General features: G+C 63.4%; 2 protein-coding genes across 9 annotated transcripts in view; one reads left to right on the forward strand and one right to left on the reverse strand.

Annotated features, from left to right (window-relative positions):
• LRRC10B (leucine rich repeat containing 10B) lies at window positions 1–21,161 on the forward strand. 4 transcript variants are annotated; one of them, XM_085579949.1, is made up of 2 exons: window positions 1–2,174; window positions 4,708–21,161. In XM_085579949.1, the coding sequence occupies exon 1, from the start codon at window positions 827–829 to the stop codon at window positions 1,673–1,675; it is 849 nt and encodes a 282-aa protein (XP_085436075.1). In that variant the 5' UTR covers window positions 1–826; the 3' UTR covers window positions 1,676–2,174; window positions 4,708–21,161. The 4 variants fall into 4 exon arrangements, 1 of the variants encoding a protein (XP_085436075.1); XR_014955525.1 differs by lacking the exon at window positions 1–2,174 and adding an exon at window positions 2,182–2,819; XR_014955524.1 differs by lacking the exon at window positions 1–2,174 and adding an exon at window positions 2,827–3,754.
• SYT7 (synaptotagmin 7) overlaps window positions 4,431–21,204 on the reverse strand; it is a 26,188-nt gene continuing 9,414 nt past the window's right edge. The window contains exons 2-13 of one of the 5 annotated variants that reach the window (XM_021555963.4): window positions 20,343–20,446; window positions 18,182–18,261; window positions 16,779–16,910; window positions 15,998–16,213; window positions 13,301–13,669; window positions 11,411–11,536; window positions 9,025–9,160; window positions 8,338–8,608; window positions 7,822–7,991; window positions 7,300–7,414; window positions 7,020–7,219; window positions 4,431–6,211 (exon numbers count right to left, since the gene is read on the reverse strand). In XM_021555963.4, the coding sequence (XP_021411638.1) occupies window positions 6,107–6,211; window positions 7,020–7,219; window positions 7,300–7,414; window positions 7,822–7,991; window positions 8,338–8,608; window positions 9,025–9,160; window positions 11,411–11,536; window positions 13,301–13,669; window positions 15,998–16,213; window positions 16,779–16,910; window positions 18,182–18,261; window positions 20,343–20,446 (2,024 nt within the window). In that variant the 3' untranslated portion in view covers window positions 4,431–6,106. Of the gene's footprint in view, window positions 6,212–6,890; window positions 7,220–7,299; window positions 7,415–7,821; window positions 7,992–8,337; window positions 8,609–9,024; window positions 9,161–11,410; window positions 11,537–13,300; window positions 13,670–15,997; window positions 16,214–16,778; window positions 16,911–18,181; window positions 18,262–20,342; window positions 20,447–21,204 lie in introns of those variants that run through there. The other 4 variants (XM_021555966.4, XM_021555962.3, XM_021555965.3 and 1 more) reach the window with 4 other exon arrangements.

Genomic DNA, 21,204 nt, shown 5'->3' on the forward strand with positions numbered 1-21,204 from the left:
ACACAGCTGATTTGCGGCAGGAAAATCCAGGCAGGGCTATGGTGGGAAGCAGGAGGATGAGGAGGATGAAGGACCCCGCAGGGTGGGCAGCCATGGCACGGGGGGCACTTGGAGAGGCTTCATCCATATCTTCCCTGGCCATGGGGAAGGGGATCTGTGCCCTAAGGAGTGGCTCCCGGCAGGGTCCCAGGGGATCTGAGGAATCACAGAGGGATTGTACACCAGTTCAAGGACCCCCACCCCGTCAAGGCATCCACACACAGCTCAGGGAGCTGTGGATTCCCACCCAGCCCAGGGACCCCACACTCAGTTTAGAGCCTCACACCCAGTTCAGGCTGAGGGCGCTGATGCCAAGCTGCTGGAAGAGGGGCTGGGAATGCTGGGGTGCGAGGGAATTCTGCCTGGTTTGGGGACAGAGCCGGGACAAGCGGGACAGGAACGGGGCCGGGTAGGCGTGAGAACGGCGGGGCGGGGCGTGAATGGACCCCGTGGGCGTGGCCTAAACGGGCGCGAACGGCGGGGCGGGGCGTGAATGGGCAGGGGGCGTGGCCTAAACGGGCGCGAACGGCGGGGCGGGGCATGAATGGGCAGGGGGCGTGGCCTAAACGGGCGCGAACGGCGGGGCGGGGCGTGAATGGGCAGGGGGCGTGGCCTAAACGGGCGCGAACGGCGGGGCGGGGCATGAATGGGCAGGGGGCGTGGCCTCCGCCCTGCGGCGCGGGCTCCCATTGGCCGCGGCGCGTTGCCATGGCCACGGCGTCGCCCTCCCCCCGCCGGGTCCCGGTGCAGGTCCCGGTGCCGGTCCCGGTGCCGGTCCCGGTGAGCGATGGGCAGCGGCGGCTCCGCGGGGCGTGGGGCTCGGCTGGCGGCAGCCGAGGGCCCCGACGGCGTCGAGCAGCGGCTGGAGGTGCGGGGCCGGCAGGTCCCGGCCGAGCTGTGGGCTCAGCAGGGGCTGCGGAAGCTCTACCTGAGCGACGCGGGGCTGCGGGAGGTCCCGGACGAGCTGGCGGAGCTGCAGCACCTGCGGACCCTCGCTCTGGACGGCAACGAGCTGATGGAGGTGCCCGAGGCCGTGTGCGACCTGCCCCACCTGGCGCACCTGTACCTGGGCCGCAACGGGCTGCAGGGGCTGCCGCCCTCCTTCGCCCAGCTCCAGAGCCTGCGCTGCCTCTGGATCGAGGGAAACTTCTTGGCGCACTTCCCCCGCGCCCTCCTGCAGCTGCCGGAGCTGCGCAGCCTCCAGCTGGGGGACAACCGGCTGAGCCGGCTGCCCGCGGCGCTGCCCCGCATGGCCGGCCTGCGGGGGCTCTGGCTCTACGGGAACCGCTTCCAGGAGTTCCCGCCCGTGCTGCTGCGCATGGATCACATCCGCGTCCTCGACCTGGATCGCAACCGCATCGCCAGCTTCCCGGACCTCACCGGCCTCGCTTCCCTGCGCCTCCTGTCCTACGACCACAATCCCGTCCGGCAGCCGCCCTGCGTCGGGGATGAAGTGCAGCTGGTGGGGGACGGGGCGCAGGAATACATGGAAGCGCGGCAGGAGCGGCTGCAGAGCCTGCAGCGCCAGGAGGAGGAGGAGGAGGGCACCGAGGCCGCCCCGCTATCTCCCGAGGATGGGCCGGAGGATGGGGAGGGGGAATTTGCAGCCCTGACGGGATCTCCTGAGGAAACGTGAGCTGCTGTCCCCCTCAAGGGGTGCAGAGCCTCCATCTGTCTTCCAAGGAATTCCCATCTAGGGCTGGGAAAGGAGGAAGTTCACAGCCTCCACAAAGGAAAACCAAGGGTCTAAGGATCAGCCTTATCCAGTTGGGGCAGTAGTGTTTTGTCCTGGATCAACAGGGCTCATCGATCCTAATGGTTATCTCACCTGAGAGCATCCCACCTACTCCAGGATGCCTTGGATTGGGATACAACCCCCTACCCTTAAGGGTGATCCCCCACTGCCACCCCACAAGAATGGGAACATTTCCACTCCTCCACCTCTGAAAATCCTTTACTCCTGTCCCAATGGGCAGCACAGGAAAAAGCACTGCTGGTTGCATCCATTCCATTGATCCCATCATCCTGGAGAGCTCCAAGGTCTGGGAACAAGGGCACAGACCCTGAGAACCCCATCCTGCTGCTGGAACTGGGCTGGGGGAGAGATTTTCCACCAGGTTCCTCCTGACCATCAGGTTTGGGAAGGAGCCAATGGAAATTCCACCTGGGTCGAAGCACTGCCTGTCTCCAACCAGAACAGGGTTTTGCCTCTGTGGGAAGAGGAGGCTCATCCCTGGCACTGTCTGTCCCAAAACAGACACCAGATCCAGGGTTGACACCTTATCCTTCCTCTTCCTCTCTCCAAGTGCCTCTTGGACCAAACACAAGCAATAAAAAGCACAAATCCGAGGAATTTGTTGTGAGAGAATAGTGGTGGGGACCAGCCTCAGGGAAGGGTTTATTTGGGATCCCCTAAAACCAAGTGACATATCCTGGTGTGCAACCACCAGCTCCTCTTATTTTGGACATCCAAGGAATCCTGATTCCCTCCGCCCATCCCCGAGCTGAGCCCGTGTGGTGGAAAGCTTGGGGATCCGAGGTCTGAAGCTCATTCATTGGAGGTTTCAAACCACACATCCGCTTTTAAAGGCCATGGATTTGGGTTTGGGGCTGGGAGGCAGCCAGAACTCCGGCCACATCCGCTCCGGCACTGGCAGGGCGGATGCTGCCGGTTTTTCCCTCCGCTTCCTATTCCGCAGCAGGAACCACGGCTATTTTGGACACATGGAGCTTCCTCATCTGCGGGATGTGCAGGAGCTGTCAGTGCCAGCTCCTCCGGGGTAATTTCAGGGATTTGGGGCTTAGCAGGAGCTTTGAATCAGGTCTTCCCAATAGGTACAGGTTGTTGATCCCTTTGCCCACTCAGGTACCCGTCACTGTAGGGCAGAGCAATCCAGGATCCCACGACATCCCAGGAACATGCTCCTGGAATTCTGGGTGTCTCCCACACCTTCATGCCATCGATCCAGGGTGCTGCTGCTTTATCTGGGAAGACACTGCTGCCAATTAGCAAGGAATCATCCATGATCCTGAGGGTGCTGACCCTGGCAGAGACCCTCAGCATTCCAAACTCCTGATGTAGGCAAGATCTGATGCCACCAGCTCCATGCCAGCCCACTCGTTCGGCAGGAATTGTGATGCAGGTGGCTTTGGATGCCACCAGCCTGTCCCCATGGCCAGGACCAGATCCAGGAGCTCTGACACATGGGATAAGGGGGGATCCTCCCTCTCTGCAGCCTTTTCTCACCGCACAGCTTTTCCCAAGGAGCTGGGTTGGGATCCAGGCACCGGTGACGATGGTGGTGACACCAGGACCAGGAGCTGCCGCAGTCAGTGGGAATCTGACAGATTCCAGCTCTGCTCGAGTATTTTGGGGCCGCTGGCACCGGCGAGTCCCCGCTGCCGGCAGTGCATCATCCATACGTCTGTCCCTATATATATATCCCTGCCTCCTCTCCCGGCCCCGCGTGCGACGGTTTGTGGCCTCTCCGCAGCTGGGATCACGCTGCTATTTCCATCTGCTCCCGCTGCCTGCTAGCAAAAGGCAACGGGACTGGGAATCGCTGCGGATCCGTGCAACAGGAGCGCCGGGCTCGCTGCGCTTTCAAGGATCTGGGAGGATGAAAGGAGCCCGGTGTTGGTGTAAGAGCCCAGGCAGAGCCAGGATTGGTGGCACCAATGCCATCGGCAGCTTGGGAATGCCAAAATTCCCCAGGTTTGGCTCAGCTGGAGGTGGAGCGGGGATAGGCAGCAGCCACCTCCTCTCCACCAGGGTGCAGGTGGCAAGGGGACAGTGTTGTCCCCTGCTGCCACCTCCAACACTGCACCCCGGGGCCTGAAGGGTGGATCCAGAGGGATCTTATCCTGGGCAGGGAGGACACGGATGGCCCTCCTGCCATCCCTGTGTCTGGAGTTTCATTTATTTATTCAAGACCAGCATTCTGTGAATTATTTAACAGCCATCAGTGCCTTTTCCATGGCACCAGGACACAGAATATGGTTCCCTGCCTCTTCCTTCCCTTTGGAGCCACATTCCAGTCCCTATCCCGTGCCAAGGAACTCAGCCCAGACCTGGATGGGATGGGAGATCACTTGGCTCCAAGGAGGCTGCAGGGGTCACTGTTGTTTCTGAAGCCTCCATGGGGATCCCAATCCCAGCAGGATCCCAGAGTTTTGGGGGGATACTCAGTGGTGGATTGGATAATACTGTGGAAATGCTCAGGGTTGGGAGGGATAACGCTGAGGGGGGATGCTTGGAGCTGTGAGGGGGATGCTCAGTGCCAGGGGGATGCCCACCCAACTCAACTGTGGTGCTCACCCATGTGTGGTGCCCCCATTCTCACCCCAGGATCCACCCCCTGCATTCCCCCAATCCCACAGATGACTCATGCTGGCAGTTACTGACTGTCCTTTATTACTGAGAGCAGGGGCTGCCTCCAGAAAACGAGGGGCCCCACTCCCCAAAAATAGGATTCTTCAAAGGAGACGCCTCGACCTGTGTGCCCCATCCCTGGCATCACCAGCCGGGCACCCCCTGCTCCAGCCGCTCCTCAGCTGGGCCGGGCTCTTTATTGGATTTTTCATCTTTTTTTTTTCTTTTTTTCTTTTTTTTTGTTTCTTTTTTTAATTTTTTTTTTTGTCCTGTTTTTCTTTATTTTTACACACCAGTTGGATGTTACCGTCACATGAAGAAGAGAGAACCTGAACAAGATCACGGCTACGAGCTCTAGAGTTAAAAATGAACACACAAACCCCCGGGGAGCCCGACCGCGGATGAGGAATCCAGCCTGGAAAAGCGGGGTGCCCGAGGGGCCATGGGGGGCACCCGGCTTGGCACAGCCCTGGCTCTGCCACCTCTTCCCCAGGCATGTAAGTCTCTTCTTTTATGTAAAAAAAAGAGAGAATATGACAAAAATACAAATGTCCCTAAAAGCGTTGTTATTACTGTAATAGCAGTATTATGACTTCTCTCCAGATTGTCCAAAATCGTCTAAATTGGGGCTGTGGGAGCTGCTGGGAGCCAAGGTTGCCACGGGGGGAGCAGGAAGACTGAGGATGATCCGGCGTCTGCCACAGAGAGCCACCACCGACCCCCTTGTCACCCCTGTGGGGCTCCCAGGTGGGTCTGTCCCTGTTTTTGGGGGTCCCAAGGAGTGGGAAGGGGTCTGGCATGTGCATCCCGGGGCTCCGTGGGGATGCTGCTGCTGGCACTGATCCTGCCAGGCTGGCTGTCTCAAGGAATGCCACCAGCCCAGGGAATGTCACCCGTCCTCGATGGGGACAAGAGCGTTCGCTCCACCCTTTATCCCCAGGGGTGGGCACGGGGCTCCCGGAGCAGCCCCGGCGCCCGGGTCAGCCCGGCTGGAAGGGGACCCTGCGGAGCTCCGCATTCCCCCGAGGGGCCCCTTCCAGCCCGAGCTGGGCTGGGGAGGGCAGGACCGGGGTCCCCGGGGCGGCTTTGGGACCCCCGCTCCCGCCGAAACCCCAGACGGAGGTAAAGCATCGAACCCGGCTGAAGGCAGTGCACGAAGGAGCCCGCTTTGGATAAGGAACTGTGTCATGGCTTCCGATCCCAGGAAAAGGGGCTGTCCCCTCCCCTCGGTGTCCCCCGCCCGCCCCGGGTGACTCGAGGGGGGCGCGGGGGGAGGAGGCGGGGCAGGGGGGCTCCGTGGCTCCGCTGGCGGCTCCGGGAGGTTTTATGGAGCTGAAAGGGGAGGGAGGAGGGTCCCTCTTGCACCCGCAGCCTGACCTCCTGAAATGAGGGGGGGGGCGAGGCCGGGGAGGGGCCGAGGGGCTCCGGGGCTGGAAGCACTCGCAGAAGTCCTGCCCGGTGGTGGGAATAGGGATGAGGGGACATCTGGCACCTCCTCGGCCGGGGCTGGGGGCGGCTCCGCAACCCCCCGCACCCCAGGGACAGGCGACCCCGGGGTCTCGGGGGGCTCCGTCCCCGTCCTGCCGCAGGGTTCCCGCGAGCCAGGCCGCTGTCCCGCCGGTCCCTGGCCGGGAGCGCCACGGGAAGGGGTTGGGAGCTGGGGAAGGGGACCCCGAGCCCGCGGTCCGGGAGCGCTCAGGCCTTCAGCTGGTGCCACTGTGCCACCGCCTGCCGCGGGCGGGCGATCATGTCCTTCCAGTGCTTCACCTCGCCGGGACCGCTCTTCCAGGACAGGTAAATCTGCGGGAAACGCATCCCTGGAGCCGCCACGGCCTCTCCATCCCCATCCCGCTGCCCGGCGCTGATGCCTTCACCCCCAAACTGCTCCAGCCCCGCTTTTCCGGGCTCGGCACGGATCTGGGCTATTTTTATCCCTCGATTTTCCATATGGCACCGCGGAAAAGCGCGTGTGCCAGCTCTCGCTGCTGCTGCTGCTGCCACCTCGGGGAGCCGGTGCCACCGCGCCGGCTCCGCGGATCATCGCCGGAGAGCTGGGATGGAGCAGAGCTCGCTGCTAATTATGCGATCAAAAGTGATTAGCGAGCCTCAGGCAGCGGGCGGGGTTTTAACGGAGAGTGGGATATCATGGCCACTGCCTGTCCATCCCTGGAATTGAGTTCTTGGATGTGCCCACAATGGGGACGCCGCCACCTCCGCCCCTGCCCGGCAGCCCGCGGCGATGATCCAGGGATTTATTTAATGGATTTATCCCAACTGCTGTGTTTTCCCGACCCCAGCGCGGCGTTTGGGAATCATGGGCGGAGATTATGGCGCTGGTTTGTCATCACTGTGCTAACGATGAGCTGGGTGATTTAATGGCTAATTCTGCGGGAGTAATCCCAGGGGCTGGGATCCATCCCTGTGTGGCTCCCCATGTTCCATCCCTCCATCCCTGCCTTTCTGGGAGAGCTCCGTCCCTCTATGGCCATGACACCCAACGCAAGGGGCCCACACCACACTCCACACTGGAGATGGCACCGGGCGCCGGCAGCCCTGGGCCTGGCTGTCCCCAGTTCCCACCTGGGTGTCCCTCAGATGTGTCACCCACCTTGCCAATAACATCATTGCGGCTAAGCCTGTCCTTGTCCATGACGGTGATGACGATGGTGGTCTCGCGCAGCCGCTCCGTGGGGATGTCGAAGGCGAAGGACTCGTTGAAGACGGGGTTCAGGCACCTCTTCATCACCACCGTCTTCTTCTTCTCCACCCGCTTGTCCTTGTACATCAGCCACACCTTCACGTAGGGATCTGGTGGGAGAGGAGCCGTTCTCAGCCCCAGATGGGAGCCAGGGAATGCCGCCTGGGATCGGGGCCAGCCAGTGCCGTACCTGAGGTGCCCCCGATGTCCATGGCTTTGAGGTTCCGTGCCTTGATGATGTTCACCACGATAGAATTGGCTGAGGGATTGTAGCACAGCGACAGCAGCAGCTCCCCGCGGCTTCCCTGTGGGACACACATGTTCCCTGAGGACACCCATGGCCCCCAGACCTCCTCTGTGGGAGCAGGGTGCTGGCATGGGACCCCCCTCCAGAGCAGCCCAAGAGTGGGCTTTGGGAAAGCACAGAAAATCAGAGCAGGAGGAAATGGGGCCACCCCCAGTGGGACATTTTCTGGTCTTGCTGGAGGCAGGAGCAGGAAAAAACTTTCATTTTAGGTCTACCTGAAACAGTTTGATTTGACCCAAAATGAGACTTTGGGCTACTTAATATAAAATTTGGGAAGAGAGAAATCTCTGTCAGATGTTGAAGTAGAAAATGTTCCTGTTGGGATGGGGTGTGGTCCTTTTGGGACACTGCAGGGACAGGGAGTCACCTCCCCTCCCCAGGGGGAAGGGGGGTCCAGGGCCTTACGCTGCCATCACTGCAGGGCTTCAGGTCCTTCCAGAAGGTCTGCATCTGGGTCAGGTCCACCTTGTTGAGCGGGATGGACACCTCTCCAATGGGATCATTGCGGCTGAAGCGGTCGTAGTCCAGGACCTGGAGGTACAGCACCCGCTGCACCACCTTCTCGTAGGGGAACCCTGTGACAGAGATGGAAAAGCCAAAGGAGATGAGGAGCAGTTCCAGGACTGCTCCACCCTTCCTGTCCTGGTGGCAAGACCCTGGCACCAGGCAGAGGATGGGGATCAGCCCACGGCACAAGGAGCTGCTGCCACATCTGCACCCACCCATGGGGGCACAGAACCTTCCAAACCTTCCCCTACATCCCCTTTATGGGATGCACATCCAGCCTGGCCTCGGTGGCTTGGCCAACCCATCGCATCACCACCAGCCACCATTCTGGTGGCTTCAGCTGAGCTGAGCCCAGGAGGCTCCCACGAGGCTCTGCTCCCACCCTGATCCCCTCCAGCCCATCCCAATCCATACCTTCGAAGAGGAAAGTCTCATTCCAGTGTGGGTTGAGGTTCTTCCTCTTGACCTTGGTCTCCAGCTTGTGCTTCTTGTCGGGGAGCAGGTAGATCTTGACGAAGGGATCGCTGGTGCCGCTGAAGTCCTTGGCTGGCAGCTCCTGCGCCTTCATGATCTTCACGGTCAGGGTGGACTCCTGGAAGTTGTAGCCGACGCTGAACTGGATGCGGCCCAGGTTCTCCCGGCTGACGCCTTCATGGCCCTCGTCATCCTCGGAGCCCGGGGAGAGCTGTGGGAGGGGGAAGAGGAGGGGGATGAGCGCACAGACGGGGACTGGCGGGGACCCGGCCCCCGTCCCCCAGACCCCAGCCCCGCCAGCTGTCAGGGGACATCAGCCTCTCCCCGGCTTCCTGCTGCCCCCACCGCTTCCGACGGCTCCTGGCTCGGCGCCACTCGTCCCGCGGAACGGGAGCTCCAATTAGCCAAATTCCTCCTGACAGCGCATCCCTCACGTGTCCAGCACCGCTCGCTCCCTCGTGCCAGCCTGGGGGACTCGTCCGCGGCGCGTCGGCTCAGCCGACGGGGACTTGGCACAGCGGGCAGGGACGTGCCGGAGCGCTTGCGGATGGCGCAGGGAAGAGCTGGGAGGGTTGGATACCGAGCGTGGAGACCCCCAAACCCAGCACAACCCACCCACCCACCCACCATGAGCATCTCGCTGGTCAGGGAGTTGACCAGGTCGGAGACGGAGGAGTGCGGCTCCGTCTTGCGGTCGGACTCATCGAGCGGCGGCTGTCCCGGTGCCGGTGCCGCATTCCCAGCCTTCCCACCGGCCGGTAACCTGCAGGAAGAAAGGCCTTGGAGGAGAGGGGCCGGGAGCCGAGGGCGAGACAGCGAGGGGCTTCCCAGGCGCCCTCTGCCAGCGGAGACTGAGCCTGGGCTGTGCCAGCGCATGACGGACGCCGCTGGGACACGCGGTGGCTGCAGCCCACCAGCATCCCGGCCCTGATCCCAGAGCCAGCTGGTGGCCTGGCACCTTTAGGGCACGGCAGCAGGTCCCCCTGGCCACATCCCACGGCGATGGCAGGGACAGCATGGTCCCCACATCACCCGTGGCTCTGGCTGCTCCTCACACACCAACATCCTCTTATCCGAGTGGGCACCGGAGTGCTCCACATGGGCTCGCTGCCCCCTGCCCCACTTCCTGTGCCTGAGACACCCCTGGGATCGCTGTCCTGGCTGTCCCCACACACGGTGGCTCCCGGGCACTGTGCCGGGCAGGGTGGGCAGCCAGGAGCGGTGGGAGGCAGACGGACAGAGCAGCGATGGAGGCAGGCGGGAATGCACCGAGGCCACACTGCCACGAGGCACGGGGACAACGGGACACAGGCACGTGGCAGAGGGGACAGGCAGCCTGGGATGCTCCCACCCTCCTGCCACAGCTCCTGTCCGAGCTGGGACATGGTGACAAACCACCAGATGGACCGAGAGGTGCAGGGACACACGGGAAGCCACAACATGCCACGGACACACGCCACCACGCCAAGCACACGCAGACACACGGGGAAGGGACATGGTGAGGCGATGGGGACACCCACACGCACACACGGGATGGCACCCAGAAAGGACCAGAGAGGCCGAGACAGCTGGGGAGGCAAAATTAGGTTAAAACCAGGGAAAATGAAGGTGGAGGAGCCGGCGGTGGGGCCGCTGAGCGAGAAGGCGCCGGTGGAGCCGGGAATACCGGCGGAGGTCACGGATAGCGGGAAAGAGAGCGGGAGAGAGCAAAAGAAAGGAGGAGCAGCGTCGTCCAGCGCCGGCCTGCCGGGAGGGAATGGGAGAGAGGAGCGGGGCGGGTGGACGGACAGACGGAGTCGCCGGGACAGGAGACACGCCGAGGAGCCGGGCTGGAGCCGCCGGGGACAGGCTGGAAGGAAGAAGCTGCGAAAGAGGGATGGAGGAGATGTTTTGAGGAAGAAGAGCGGGTGGTCGGCAGCGTCGGGGGCCGGGAGAGAGCCGAGGCTGCCGGAGCGCGGCCCCTCCGCCGGCTGATCCCGCCACGTCCTGCGGAGTCCAGGGGACGAGGAGCGGGAGGGATGGAGGTGGGGAATGCCATGCATGTGCTGGGATGGGGTTTCGGAGCAGGGAGCTGAGGCAAGCGGGCAGCGGGGTCTTGCGGCACAGCCACCCACCCGCCGTGTCCCACGTCCCCGTCCCCGCGGCACGGGGCAGCCGGCGGCCGGCACGGGCTGCCGGTGCTCCCGGCGGGGACCGGCTGCGCAGCGCGACGCCAGGGAGGGAAGTGCTAAAAAGATGGAGCGAAACCAAGCGGAGCAGGGTAAAAATAGCCGGCGGGCGAGAACGGTGCCAGTTCATCCGCACGCCGAGCACACGGGGAGGCAGCGCCCGCCGGCTTGCTTCACACCTCCTCCCCTCTCCGGAGGGGATGAACACCCGCTCCCGGCGGCGCACGGACCCTCTGCCTCTGCCAGCCAGCGCCGGTGGCCGCGGCCGGGCGCCGGTGCCCGGGCTGGATGCGCTGCCGAGCCTGCGGCGCGCCGGGAATGCGGGGAGCAGCCGGAGGCGAGGGGCTGTGCCGCGCTGGAGAACGGGGGGTACCACATCCTCCCGGCCTGTGGCGCTCGCTCTGCCCCCCTGCCACCGCAGCGGTGTCCCCGGATCCCCAGGGGAGCTGCCCATCCCGCCGGGATGGAGGCGGCAGCAGCGTGTCGGGATGGAACGCGGCTCAGCCCATGCGGCATCACTTGGGGGGTACCCCCCGTGTCCCCCTGTCCCTGAGCGTGTCCCCCCGCTCCCCCTCCCCGCATGCAGCCAGGGCCGGAAGGGGCAGGAGGGGAGGGAGGAGGGAGGAGGAAGGGATGGGGGTCCTCTCGGTGCCGCTGCTCCAGAGGCAGAACCGCGGGTGCCGCTGCCGGGGAGAGCTCAGACGTCCCGGTGCCCGCTGGGGCCACCCTGTGCCGCTCCAACCTTCGCGCTCCACGAGGCCAGCCTCCTCCTCCTCCTCCTCCTCCACCCTGGGTGAGGCCCTCGTCTCCTCCTCCTGCGGGACCGGCCTCGTCCTCGCTCATACCTCTTGTCCCCCTGAGCGTTCGCCTGGTTCGGCTGCGTCCCAGCGGGTTGCAGGTCGGGAATATTGGCAAAGTCATCTTGCTCTGAGAGTCCCAAAACCAGGGATAGCACCACCATCCGGCCTTCCCTGCCCGGGCGGCCCCGCCGGCAGCGGGAGAAAGAGAGAAAGAGAGAGGAGAACACAGCGTCAGGCAGGGAACCGGCAGGAGCCGGCGGCGTCCCGCGGACCCCCGGCGGCGAGGGGACCCCGGCTGTCCCCGCCGGCTCCTGCGAGGTGACGGCGGCCGGAATGGGCGCACGGGGCTGCGGGGAGAAAGGCGCCGGCTCCAGGGAGCCCGCCAGGCGTGGATACCCGCGCTGTCCCTCTCCTCCACCGGTCCGGGCAGGGAGGATGCCAAAATCCTGATTAAGGGGGGGAAAGATGCCTGGAGGGGCTGGGAATGAGGGAGAGCGTGACAGCAGTGAGGTGCCAGCATCATTCCATGGAGGAAGGGGTTGGCGGTGCCATGGCCAGGCTATTCGCCCTCTCCGGGTCCTGCCCGGGTCTGTAACTGCGTTTACGCCGCGGCGCCGGGGAGGGTGAACAGGGTGAAAGAGTGAAAGAAAAATCGATGGATGGGGAAAAAGGCGGTGGGAAATGACAGCAGCTCCTCCGCTGGGAAGCGGCGCTGACTCGGCACGTCTGGGCTCTGCGGCTGCTCCCTCTCCGCCAAGTCAGGCTGGAACCAGCCCCGGCGCTGGGTAAACAGGGAGAACGTGACCCTCGGGATGGCTGGTGAGCCGCAGCTCCACACTGGGAAGCTGGGAAATGGAGCTGGGAGAGACCTGGGAGAGGGTAGAGCGGAGAGGGGATTGTGGGCAGTGCACCAGGGTGCCTGGAGGAAGGTTCAACCCTCTCACCAGAGCAGGAGGGGGTGGGATGGGCACCCAAATTTGTGTGTGTCATCTAATCCTGGTGCAAGAAGTGCTGCGTCAACTCATGGAGGGGAAGGGTCAGTCCTGCATCCCTCTCCAAGTGTCACCAGGCTGCAGAAAGCAAAGCTGGGACCTCAGCATTCCTTTTTCCAGAGTGCCAGGGGGCAAACAGCGGCCAGGGAGGAGCTGGAGAATCCAAGGGAAGATGAAGCCGGGGGGCCCGGCTCTGCAGAGGAGGGACAATGTCATGTGCCGAGATACGGTGACAATACGGGACTCGGATTAGTCCCCGGGGTTTGATGCTGCAAACCCAGCGCTGATGGAGGAGATGGGGTTAAGGCGGATTAAAGATCCCGCAGCTCCTCTGGCTGGAAATGATATCGGGACCCAACTCACGGTCACCCCGATATGGGAGACTCTGCCATCCTCACTGTGACAGCTTGGGACAACGTCACTCCCTGGGGACCTCGCTGGTGGCCGTCCCTGGGGGTGGAAGGGGATGGCCAGGGGCGTGGCAAAGCACATTGGGGAAGTGCATGAGCCCCTTCCCTGAGCCCCCCGTGAGCCGGGGGGACACGGACCTTCCTGCAGGCCATGGGCAACCTGTCCCCAGGGGGGTGACAGATGAGCGGCTGCACCGGGGCATGTAAAGGAGCAGAGGAGAGAGGGATGGAGAGAGGAATGAGCAGAAGGAAGGAGCAGAGGAGAGAAGAATGGAGAGGAGCTTCTAGAGAGGGATGAGCAGAGGGATAGAACAGAGCAGAGGGGAATGGAGAGGGAATGGAGAGAGCAAGGGAGCGGAGGAGAGCGATGGAGAGAGGGGTGGAGAGAGCAAAGGAGCAGAAGGATAGAGCACATGAGAGGGTGATGGAGAGTGATGGTGCAGAGAGAGCAAAGGAGGGGAAGGGACGGAGGGAGGAATGGAGGGGGGTGGAGAGGAGAATGCAGAGGGCAGTGATGGCGAACGCACACTTACAGGAAGGACTTCATGTCCAAGCCGCGGTTGCGGATTTGCCCCACCACGTGGTCCCAGCTGCCGGGGTTGGAGCGGCTCCTGCCCCCGGCCATCCGTTGCTTGGAGCCGGCGGCGGTGCCCTGGCGCGCCGGGCCGCCGCGGGAGCCCCGGGAATTGGCGGCGGCGGCGGAGGAGCCGCTGTGGGCCTGGAGGTGGCCCAGGCTCTGGCTGGTGGTGGGCTGGCTGTGGTTGGCGCGCTGGTGCTGGCTCAGGGGCTGCTGCAGACTTTGCTGGCGCACGAGCGTGCGGGGCCTCTGGAATTTGGGATCGCCTGCTGAGGTGGGGATATACTCAAGGGTAGTGGCTGTGGACAGGGTGGAGTCCTCGAAACTTAGGGAGAGGAAGGGTAGAGGAGAGGAGAGAAAGGAGAAGAAGGTGAAGGGGCAAAATTGGAGGAAGGAAAAGAAGAGAGTTAGAGAGAAGATGCCCCAGCGCAGGGAGCGCTCCGGCGGGAGCCAGCGGGGGCAGCGCCCGGATCCTCCGCCTCTCGCCCGCGGCTCGGCCCTGCCGGCGGCACGGGGGGCTCGGGCCGCCACCATCCTGCCTCCCGGGGGCTCGCCGGGGCCGGATGCCCACCCGCTCCCGCGGCCGCCGCTCCGCCAGCGCCTGCCCAGCACGCCGGCCGACCTGCTCTGCGGGATAATTAGGCTGCTGCGTGAGGCAAATCCCCTGGCGCCCGCTGACGTGCTGCCAGCCAGCCCATCCCAGCGCCCCAGTCCCTCCCAGTCCAGCCCAGCACCCAGCAGCGGCGCCGCGGGGGCTCGGCGTCCCATCCCCTCCGTGCTGGACGCTGCGGGAAGGGGGGAACCCCGCAGCGCCGCGGCGGGGGCCGAACCCCCGTGGTGGTGACATTCCAGCGAGGCGACCCCAGGGCCAAGCCAGGCTCCAACCGGGGTGGGAGATCATGGGATTGGGGGGATACGGACGCAGCTCTGGTGGGACACGGAGAGTGAAGCAGCCCGGCCCGGGGCGGACGGGCTTCGTGTGGGCGGCGGAGCGGAGAGAGCAGCGGGATGCCCCAAGGAAGCGGCGCTGGCCATGCAGCACATGCGTGGCACAGCCCATGCAGCCGCGCCGGATTGCCCACGGCAGCCTGGGAAGCTCGTGTCCACGAGATCAGGGGAGGAAATTCCTCCCGGGACCACCGCCTGGCACCGAGGAGTGGCCTTGAGCAGCAGCCCCCGACCCTGTTCCCGTCTCGGCGCTGCCGGCTGGGAGCGCGGGGCGAAGCTGTGCCATCGTGCAATGCCAGCAGCGGGGACAGAGAAGGAGCAGGGAGGGATAGACAGCTCCAAAAAAAAAAAAAAAAAAAAAAAACCAAAAAAAAAAAAGGAGGTGAAGAAAGAGCGAAAGGTGGGAGAAAGAGAGAGAGGAGTGAAGGGAGTGGAGAGGAGCGGAGAGCTAGGATGGACGGAGCCCCACAGTCGGGACCGAAGGCACTGCCCGGACGCTGCCGCCCCCCCACTCCGCACTGCCGCCGACCTCCTTTCGTTTTCCTATCGAATCCTAAATTAGTTCAATTTACAACCTCTCAGTCACAGGAAACTAAATCTGGCTCCTGTCGGCCCCGCGCCAGCTGGAGGCGCGAGCTCCTCCAGCGCCGTGCCAGGCGGCACCGCGCCCTGCCCGTGCCCGGATGGATCCCTGGCACCGGCACAGCCAGACCTCGGCCTGGACCCCCGGGACACTCCAATCCCGGCGGCGCTGCGCCAGGAGGATGCTGGAAAACCGGGTGAAACAGGGCGCTCCGCCACGTCCCCGTAACCCTGCCCTTGCCGCCTTGCTCCATCCCATCCGTCTGTCCGGACTCCCAGCGGGGGAACGGCTGAAGGCTGCGCCGCTCCCGCTTTTCCTCGCCTCTCCCTCCTGCTTCCCAGTGCCCGACTGGAGCGCAGCGGCCTCACGCCGAACGGGCGGTGTCACCGAGCTGTCCCGGAGCGCCGGCGCTGCTGCCGGGACCTCCCCGGCTGGCACATCCCAGCGCGGAGAACCGGAGCAGAGACCGGGAGCGCCGGGCAGAGCCCACAGCCGGCACACCGCCGTCATCCCCCGCCGGAGCTACGGCGCTGCCAGCAGTGAAAGGTCTCGCCGAGACCCCCACCCGGCCTGGAGCCCCGCAGAGCCTGGCAGAGCTCGGATTTTCCCCAAATCTGATCGGAATTTCCCCAACTTTTCTCGGCATCAGGTGGTGGTGCCGGCGCCGGGTCCGGTGGCTGTGCCAGGGGCCAAGGGAGCGCACGGAGGGAAGATGCCACACCCTGTCCCTGATTGTCCCTGAGCGATGGGAGCATGGGACAGCACCTCCTGCCTTTGGGACACCACCGAGGTGACGCTGCCTGCCCTGAGAAGCCGAGCCGGGACTGCTGAGCCGCTTCCCACCGGGATCGGGCAGGGCAGCCCTCAGCACTGGCGACAGCACCAAAAGGCGCTGCTCCCGCCCGGCTGCCTCCTCTGCTGCCCCTGAGCCAAAATACCGCTGGGAGAACGGGAAACGCCTCCTCTCCCTCGGCACGGTGGTCCTGGGGACCTGCTGGCGGCCCCGGGGACCTGTCGGTGGCCCCCATCCCAGCGCATCCGCAGCGGGGAGCGGGCGGCCGGGCCCGCCCAGCCGGCTGTGGCTGCGGCCGTGCCGTGCCGGACCGTGCCGTGCTCACTCACTTGGACAGGCTGAGCTTCCCTGCGGCCAAGTGGCTCTGCACCGTGTGCCAGCGGCCCCGTGCCGCCTTTCCAGCTCCGGGCTCGCTGTGGGCGGACAGGCTGCTCCTCATTCCATCCTCGCCGAGCCGCTGCTTGTCCCCGGGCCGGCCGTCGCGGTCCCCGGACAGCCCGGCGGCGGCCGACGCCGTCAATTTGGCCCCTGATAACAGAGAGCCACTGGGCCGGGCCGGCCGCCGGACCCCCCCAGACAGACACGAAGGGAGCCGGACGGACACACGGGTGGACGTGGAAAACGTGGGGAGCCGTCAGGGAATGAGGGGAGGGCGACAGAGCCGGAGGGGGCAGACGGACAAGAGACGGACAGACAGACAGAGAGAGAAAGAGAGACATCAGCACTGCAAAAAAAAAAGGGGGGTCCTGGCCGCGGGGTGCGCGGGGGCCTCGGCAAAACATCCAAGAGAAAGGGCGGAGGAGGGAGAGGGGTCGGGAAGGAGGGTCCCGCTCGCCGGCAGCCCAGCCCCGGGGGGACCCGTCCCCGCACCGAGGGGGTGCCCCCAACGCGCAACCCCATCCTGGAGGGAGATCCCGGCCGGCCCCGGGAATGCGGGAAGGAGGGGTTGCTCGTCTCCATGGGACGGCCCATGGGGTGGCGTGCGGGGAGCCCGGGAGCAAGAGGAGGAGGAGAAGGAGGAGGGAAAGGGGAAGGAAGAGGAGGAGGAAGGCGAGTGGGTGCTGCCCATATACTCACTACACGGAGCAAACTCGGTAAGGAGAGACTCACTTGAGGGAAAGGCGCGGATCACCGTACGGAGCGTAAGGAGAAATGTTTAGGATAAACTCCTTGGGAGGGTAGGAGCTCCATTTCTGCTGCACTGTGTTGTCATTGTTATTCCAAAAGTCTCTGTCTAGATCGCTACAGCGGCCGGATTCCGGGGGAGAAAGAAAAGGGAAATACAAGAGAGAGAAGCTGAATTCCTGCGAGAGAGAAGGAAAAGCAGCCCTCCGCCCCCGGAGCGCCAGGATCCTGCGGAGAGAGACAGGGAGCCCACCCCTCGGACACCAACACACACACACACACACACGGGCACGGACAGAAGGATGGATGGAAGGATGGGAAGAGCTGCGGAGAGACGGGAGCGGGCGGCTCCACCGGCTGGGAAGGAGAGAAGGATGGTGACAGAGGTGTCGACGAGCGCGGTGCCTGCACGGCATTCCCAAATGTGTGTCCGTGCGCCCTCGGCACGCGTGTCCGTGTGTCCTCGCCTGCTCCGCAGCCGGGTCCTGGAAGCACTCGGTTAACCATGACACTACTGCGTGTTGGGGACCCTTGTGGATCCCTTCCCTTGTGGATCCCTTCCCTTGTGGATCCCTTCCCTTGTGGATCCCTTCCCTTGTGGGTCCCTTCCTGCGAAACCTGTCTCCTGCCAGCAGAACCTGGCAGCAGAAGCTGGATCTTCTGGCTCTGGGAAGCCACTGGAGCTGTGAGCCAGGGTCTGGGGGGCTCAGCAGCTCCCCGCTGGTGCTGGGAGACTGGAAAAGTCTCCAATGCCCACCTGCAACTCCAGGTTGATCCTGGCTTTATGGAATGTGCTGGAGTTTGGGAAAGCTGCCTGTGCCATGACATTGGGTGGGATGTGCCTTCCCCTCCGTTCCCAGCTCATCCTGTTTGACTGGGAGCAGCCGTCCAGGTGTCCCTGCACCCCGATAACACACAGGCCAGACATAAGAGGAAGTTTTCCATAGGCTTATTCCAGGCAGGTGCTTTCTCCCTCCCGGTGGTCCAGCTCCCTCCTCCCTGGAGGCCTGCAGAGGGTGTGGAGAGGCAGTGCTGGATCTGGGATGCCCAGGAGAACGCCCTCAGCTTCCAGCCTCCACTTCACTCCCTATCCAGTGCCGTGGAATGCCCCAGCTCGGCTCTCCGTTCTCCATGGAATAGCCTGTGGGATGCAGAGCCGCTCCAGCCCCGCCGGGCAGAGCTCAGAATCCACACACCCAAGCCTGGAGCATCCCTGGGGACACCCACGCCGCTCTTCCTGTGACTCCATCATGCCCACGGCTCAGTGGGATTTATCAAGGATGCTGGAGACACCCACCAGCTCTCCCAGTCTCCTGGAGCCCCTCTCCCACTGGGAGAAGGGATGGCCACCTCTGTCCTTCCTCTCCCCCCCCCATCCTGGCACCTACTTGATGGTTTTCTTTTCGCTGCGGCCTCGGCTAGAATCCGGAGTTCCCACAGTCTCCAGGGAAGTCTTGTAACGCTTTCCCTGTGTAATGGAGAGGAGAGGGAGGTCAGAGAGTCACAGAGGACCCCTGCAGTATCCCAGTGGAAGATGGGAGCTGCCACCACGTAGAGAGTTTGACCTGGATTTTGCCCTTTCCCTTATGATCTCCATGTTCCATCCCACCCATCCAGGCAGCAAAATTCCCAAATGCTCCATCCCTTGGTCCTTGGGGGCTTATGCCCTGTGTCACCCCAAGGACAGCATGGCCACAGCCACCAGCATCCCATTCCATGGCCTCACTGGGAAGGAGTGGATAATTTTAAGCCTAATTGGGCCTGAATTAATTGAGTTCACCTTTCCCAGTGCCAGGGAAGTGCTGCCATAGGATAATGAAGCTGGAGCTGGCTCCAAACTGGGGCTGGTAATCAGGGCACTCCAGCAGGTTCCGAGCACTGCTCTGAGCCAGGGTGGGCAGGAGCCAATTAGTGCCAATTATCCAACAATTGGGAGCGAGGATGCTCCATGCAGTGACAGGTGGATGAGGTGGGATGGGAACAGCTGCTGGAGCAGGATGGGGTGGAGAACCAGCCCTTCCATCCCACTGATCCTGGATCTCAGGAGGCAGGCCTGACCCAGCCTGCCTATGGAATGGGAATGTTTCTCCTTTCTCCTTCTTCCCAGCCTCTTCATATCCACATGGAGCCATCTCCTTGGCTTGCAGGGACACCTGTACCCTCAGCACAGTGTCCTTGGACAGCCATGGGCTAATCCTGTTGGGAGCTGCAGGGCAACACCTGGACCTCCTTGGATGCCCATGGACTAATCCTGCTGGGAGTTGCAGGGATGTTGGAACTTGGATGTCCATGGGCTAATCCTGCCAGGAGCTGCAGGGGAACACCTGGACTTCCTTGGATTCCCAAGGGCTAATTCTGCCAGAAGCTACAGGGATGTTGGATCTCCTTGAATGCCCAAGGGCTAATGCTGCTGGGAGCAGCAGGGAAACACACCTGGACATCCTTGGATTCACACTGGCTAATCCTGCCAGGAGCTGCAGGGATGTTGGATCTCCTTGGATGCCCAAGGGCTGATGCTGCCAGGAGCTGTAGGGGAACACCTGGACCTCCTTGGATGCCCATGGACTAATCCCATCAGGAGGCACGAAGGTGCCTGACCTCGCTGGATGCTCATAGGCCATCCCAGAGGGAATCATGCCCCAACCCGGCACTCATCCTGGCTGTGGGGGCTCGGGGCTGGTGAGGGCATGGCAGCGGTGGCCGCGTGGGCACGGCCTGGAGCCGGCTGGCCAGGCTTGGCCGTCGCTCCCACACAGCCGCTCCAGCTCCGGGTGCTGTCGAGGACCGGTTGGGATGCGCCTTCCCGGCCAATTCACACTTGTTTGTTCCTCTGCCAGCTCCAGCCTCTTCCTTTCCAGTGCGTTTTCCTCTGCCAGCTCCCTCTCCCCATCCCCTGGGTGGCACCTGGAAGGGCCCTTCCCACCCACCGCCCTCCCGCTGCCTCATCGCCATGCGGACCCCCTCTCCCATTCCCAAGGGAATGCTGCCTTCCCACGGCTGGGGGTGGGCATCTCCCTGGCGGGAAGCGCCGCTGCCATCGCAGCACTTGACCCAGATTCGATTCCGATGGCGAAGGCAACGTGGCCGAGTATGTCCTGCTCCCAGGAGAGGAGCAGGAGGAGGAGGAAGGACGCGGGGCGGAAGGGAGCGCTGTCCCAAGCCCCCGGTGGGAATCAGGGAGGGAAGCAGGGATGCACAGCGGGCGGCAGGAATGGCTCACGGCACCCGGCGCTGCCAGGGACGGGCTGGCCGCCTTCCCACAGGGCTTTTCCAGGCAGGAGCGTGCCCAGCAGGACAGGGGCCAGCTCGTTCCGGCTCGTCACCAATATATATCCATATATTTGGAAACTTCCCTTTGTGCCACACAAACAGTTTCGCCCAAACATTTCATTAGCACATCCGGAAAAGCCCAAATAAAAGCTGCAGCCGGCAGCTCCGGGGAGCTGCCTCCGCTTGGCTGCTGCCCTGGAAGAGGGAATCGCCCCCTGGCCGGCGGCAGGAGGAGCACGCCGGGATGCCGGGAAGGTGGGAGGGAAGCCGGACACTCACCATTTTCCGCTGGCACCACTGGCAGATCCCGCAGAGGACGATGGTGACGCTAAGGCTGACGGTGATGATGGCTGAGACCAGGAGGACGTCGCGGGAGGGGGTCCCTGGGGGGAGCAGAGCGCAAAGCGGGGGTCAGACCTAAATCCTGGGGCGTTCCTGGCGTGCGCCGGGGTACAGGGAGGGAAAACACTGGGAATGTGGTCCAACAGGCTCCAACTCCATTCTGCAGTGTCCCGTCACGGTTTCTGGGCAGAAACCACCCTCTTGGTTTCTGGGCTCTGGGCGAGTGTGTCCTGAGGGGAATCCGGCCTGAGCACTTCCCGGGAGCTCAGGCTGGAGCTTTAATCCCCACCGGCACCATGGGAGCACCGGCACAGCTGGCAAAGGCCACGGCTCCTGCTTTGTGGGCCGATCCCTCACAGATTCATCCCAAATGGCAGTGCAGACCCACTCCACCCCCACCTGGCCTTGGGGACAACCTTGGGGACCCCAAAAGCATGGGAAGGAGCCATCAACCTCATCCAGCACTTCCACTCATGTCCGTGCTCCCATCTTGTGGAATGACCGCTGTGGGATGAGAATACGAACCCAAGGCGGTTCGGAGGGGTCCAGCGGGACCCCAAACTGGCTCAGCTTTGTCTTCAGGCAGGGCCCCCACCACAGCATCCCTGTGGATGCTCTGCATCCCGCCGTGCCCGCTGGGATGGGATTGTCCGTGGCGGGAGCCCCAGCTGGTGGTGGGAGGCGGCGAGGCCGGAGCAGCGCCGGGAGCGGTGCTGCAGTATAAATATTAAACAATAAATGTTAATAATTAATTCACCCGCAGACCTTGTTATTGTAACGAAAATTCCCGGCGGCTCCG

This window comes from Lonchura striata, chromosome 5 (assembly GCF_050655825.1).
Source record: "Lonchura striata isolate lonStrDom1 chromosome 5, ASM5065582v1, whole genome shotgun sequence".
Lineage (NCBI taxonomy): Eukaryota > Metazoa > Chordata > Aves > Passeriformes > Estrildidae > Lonchura > Lonchura striata.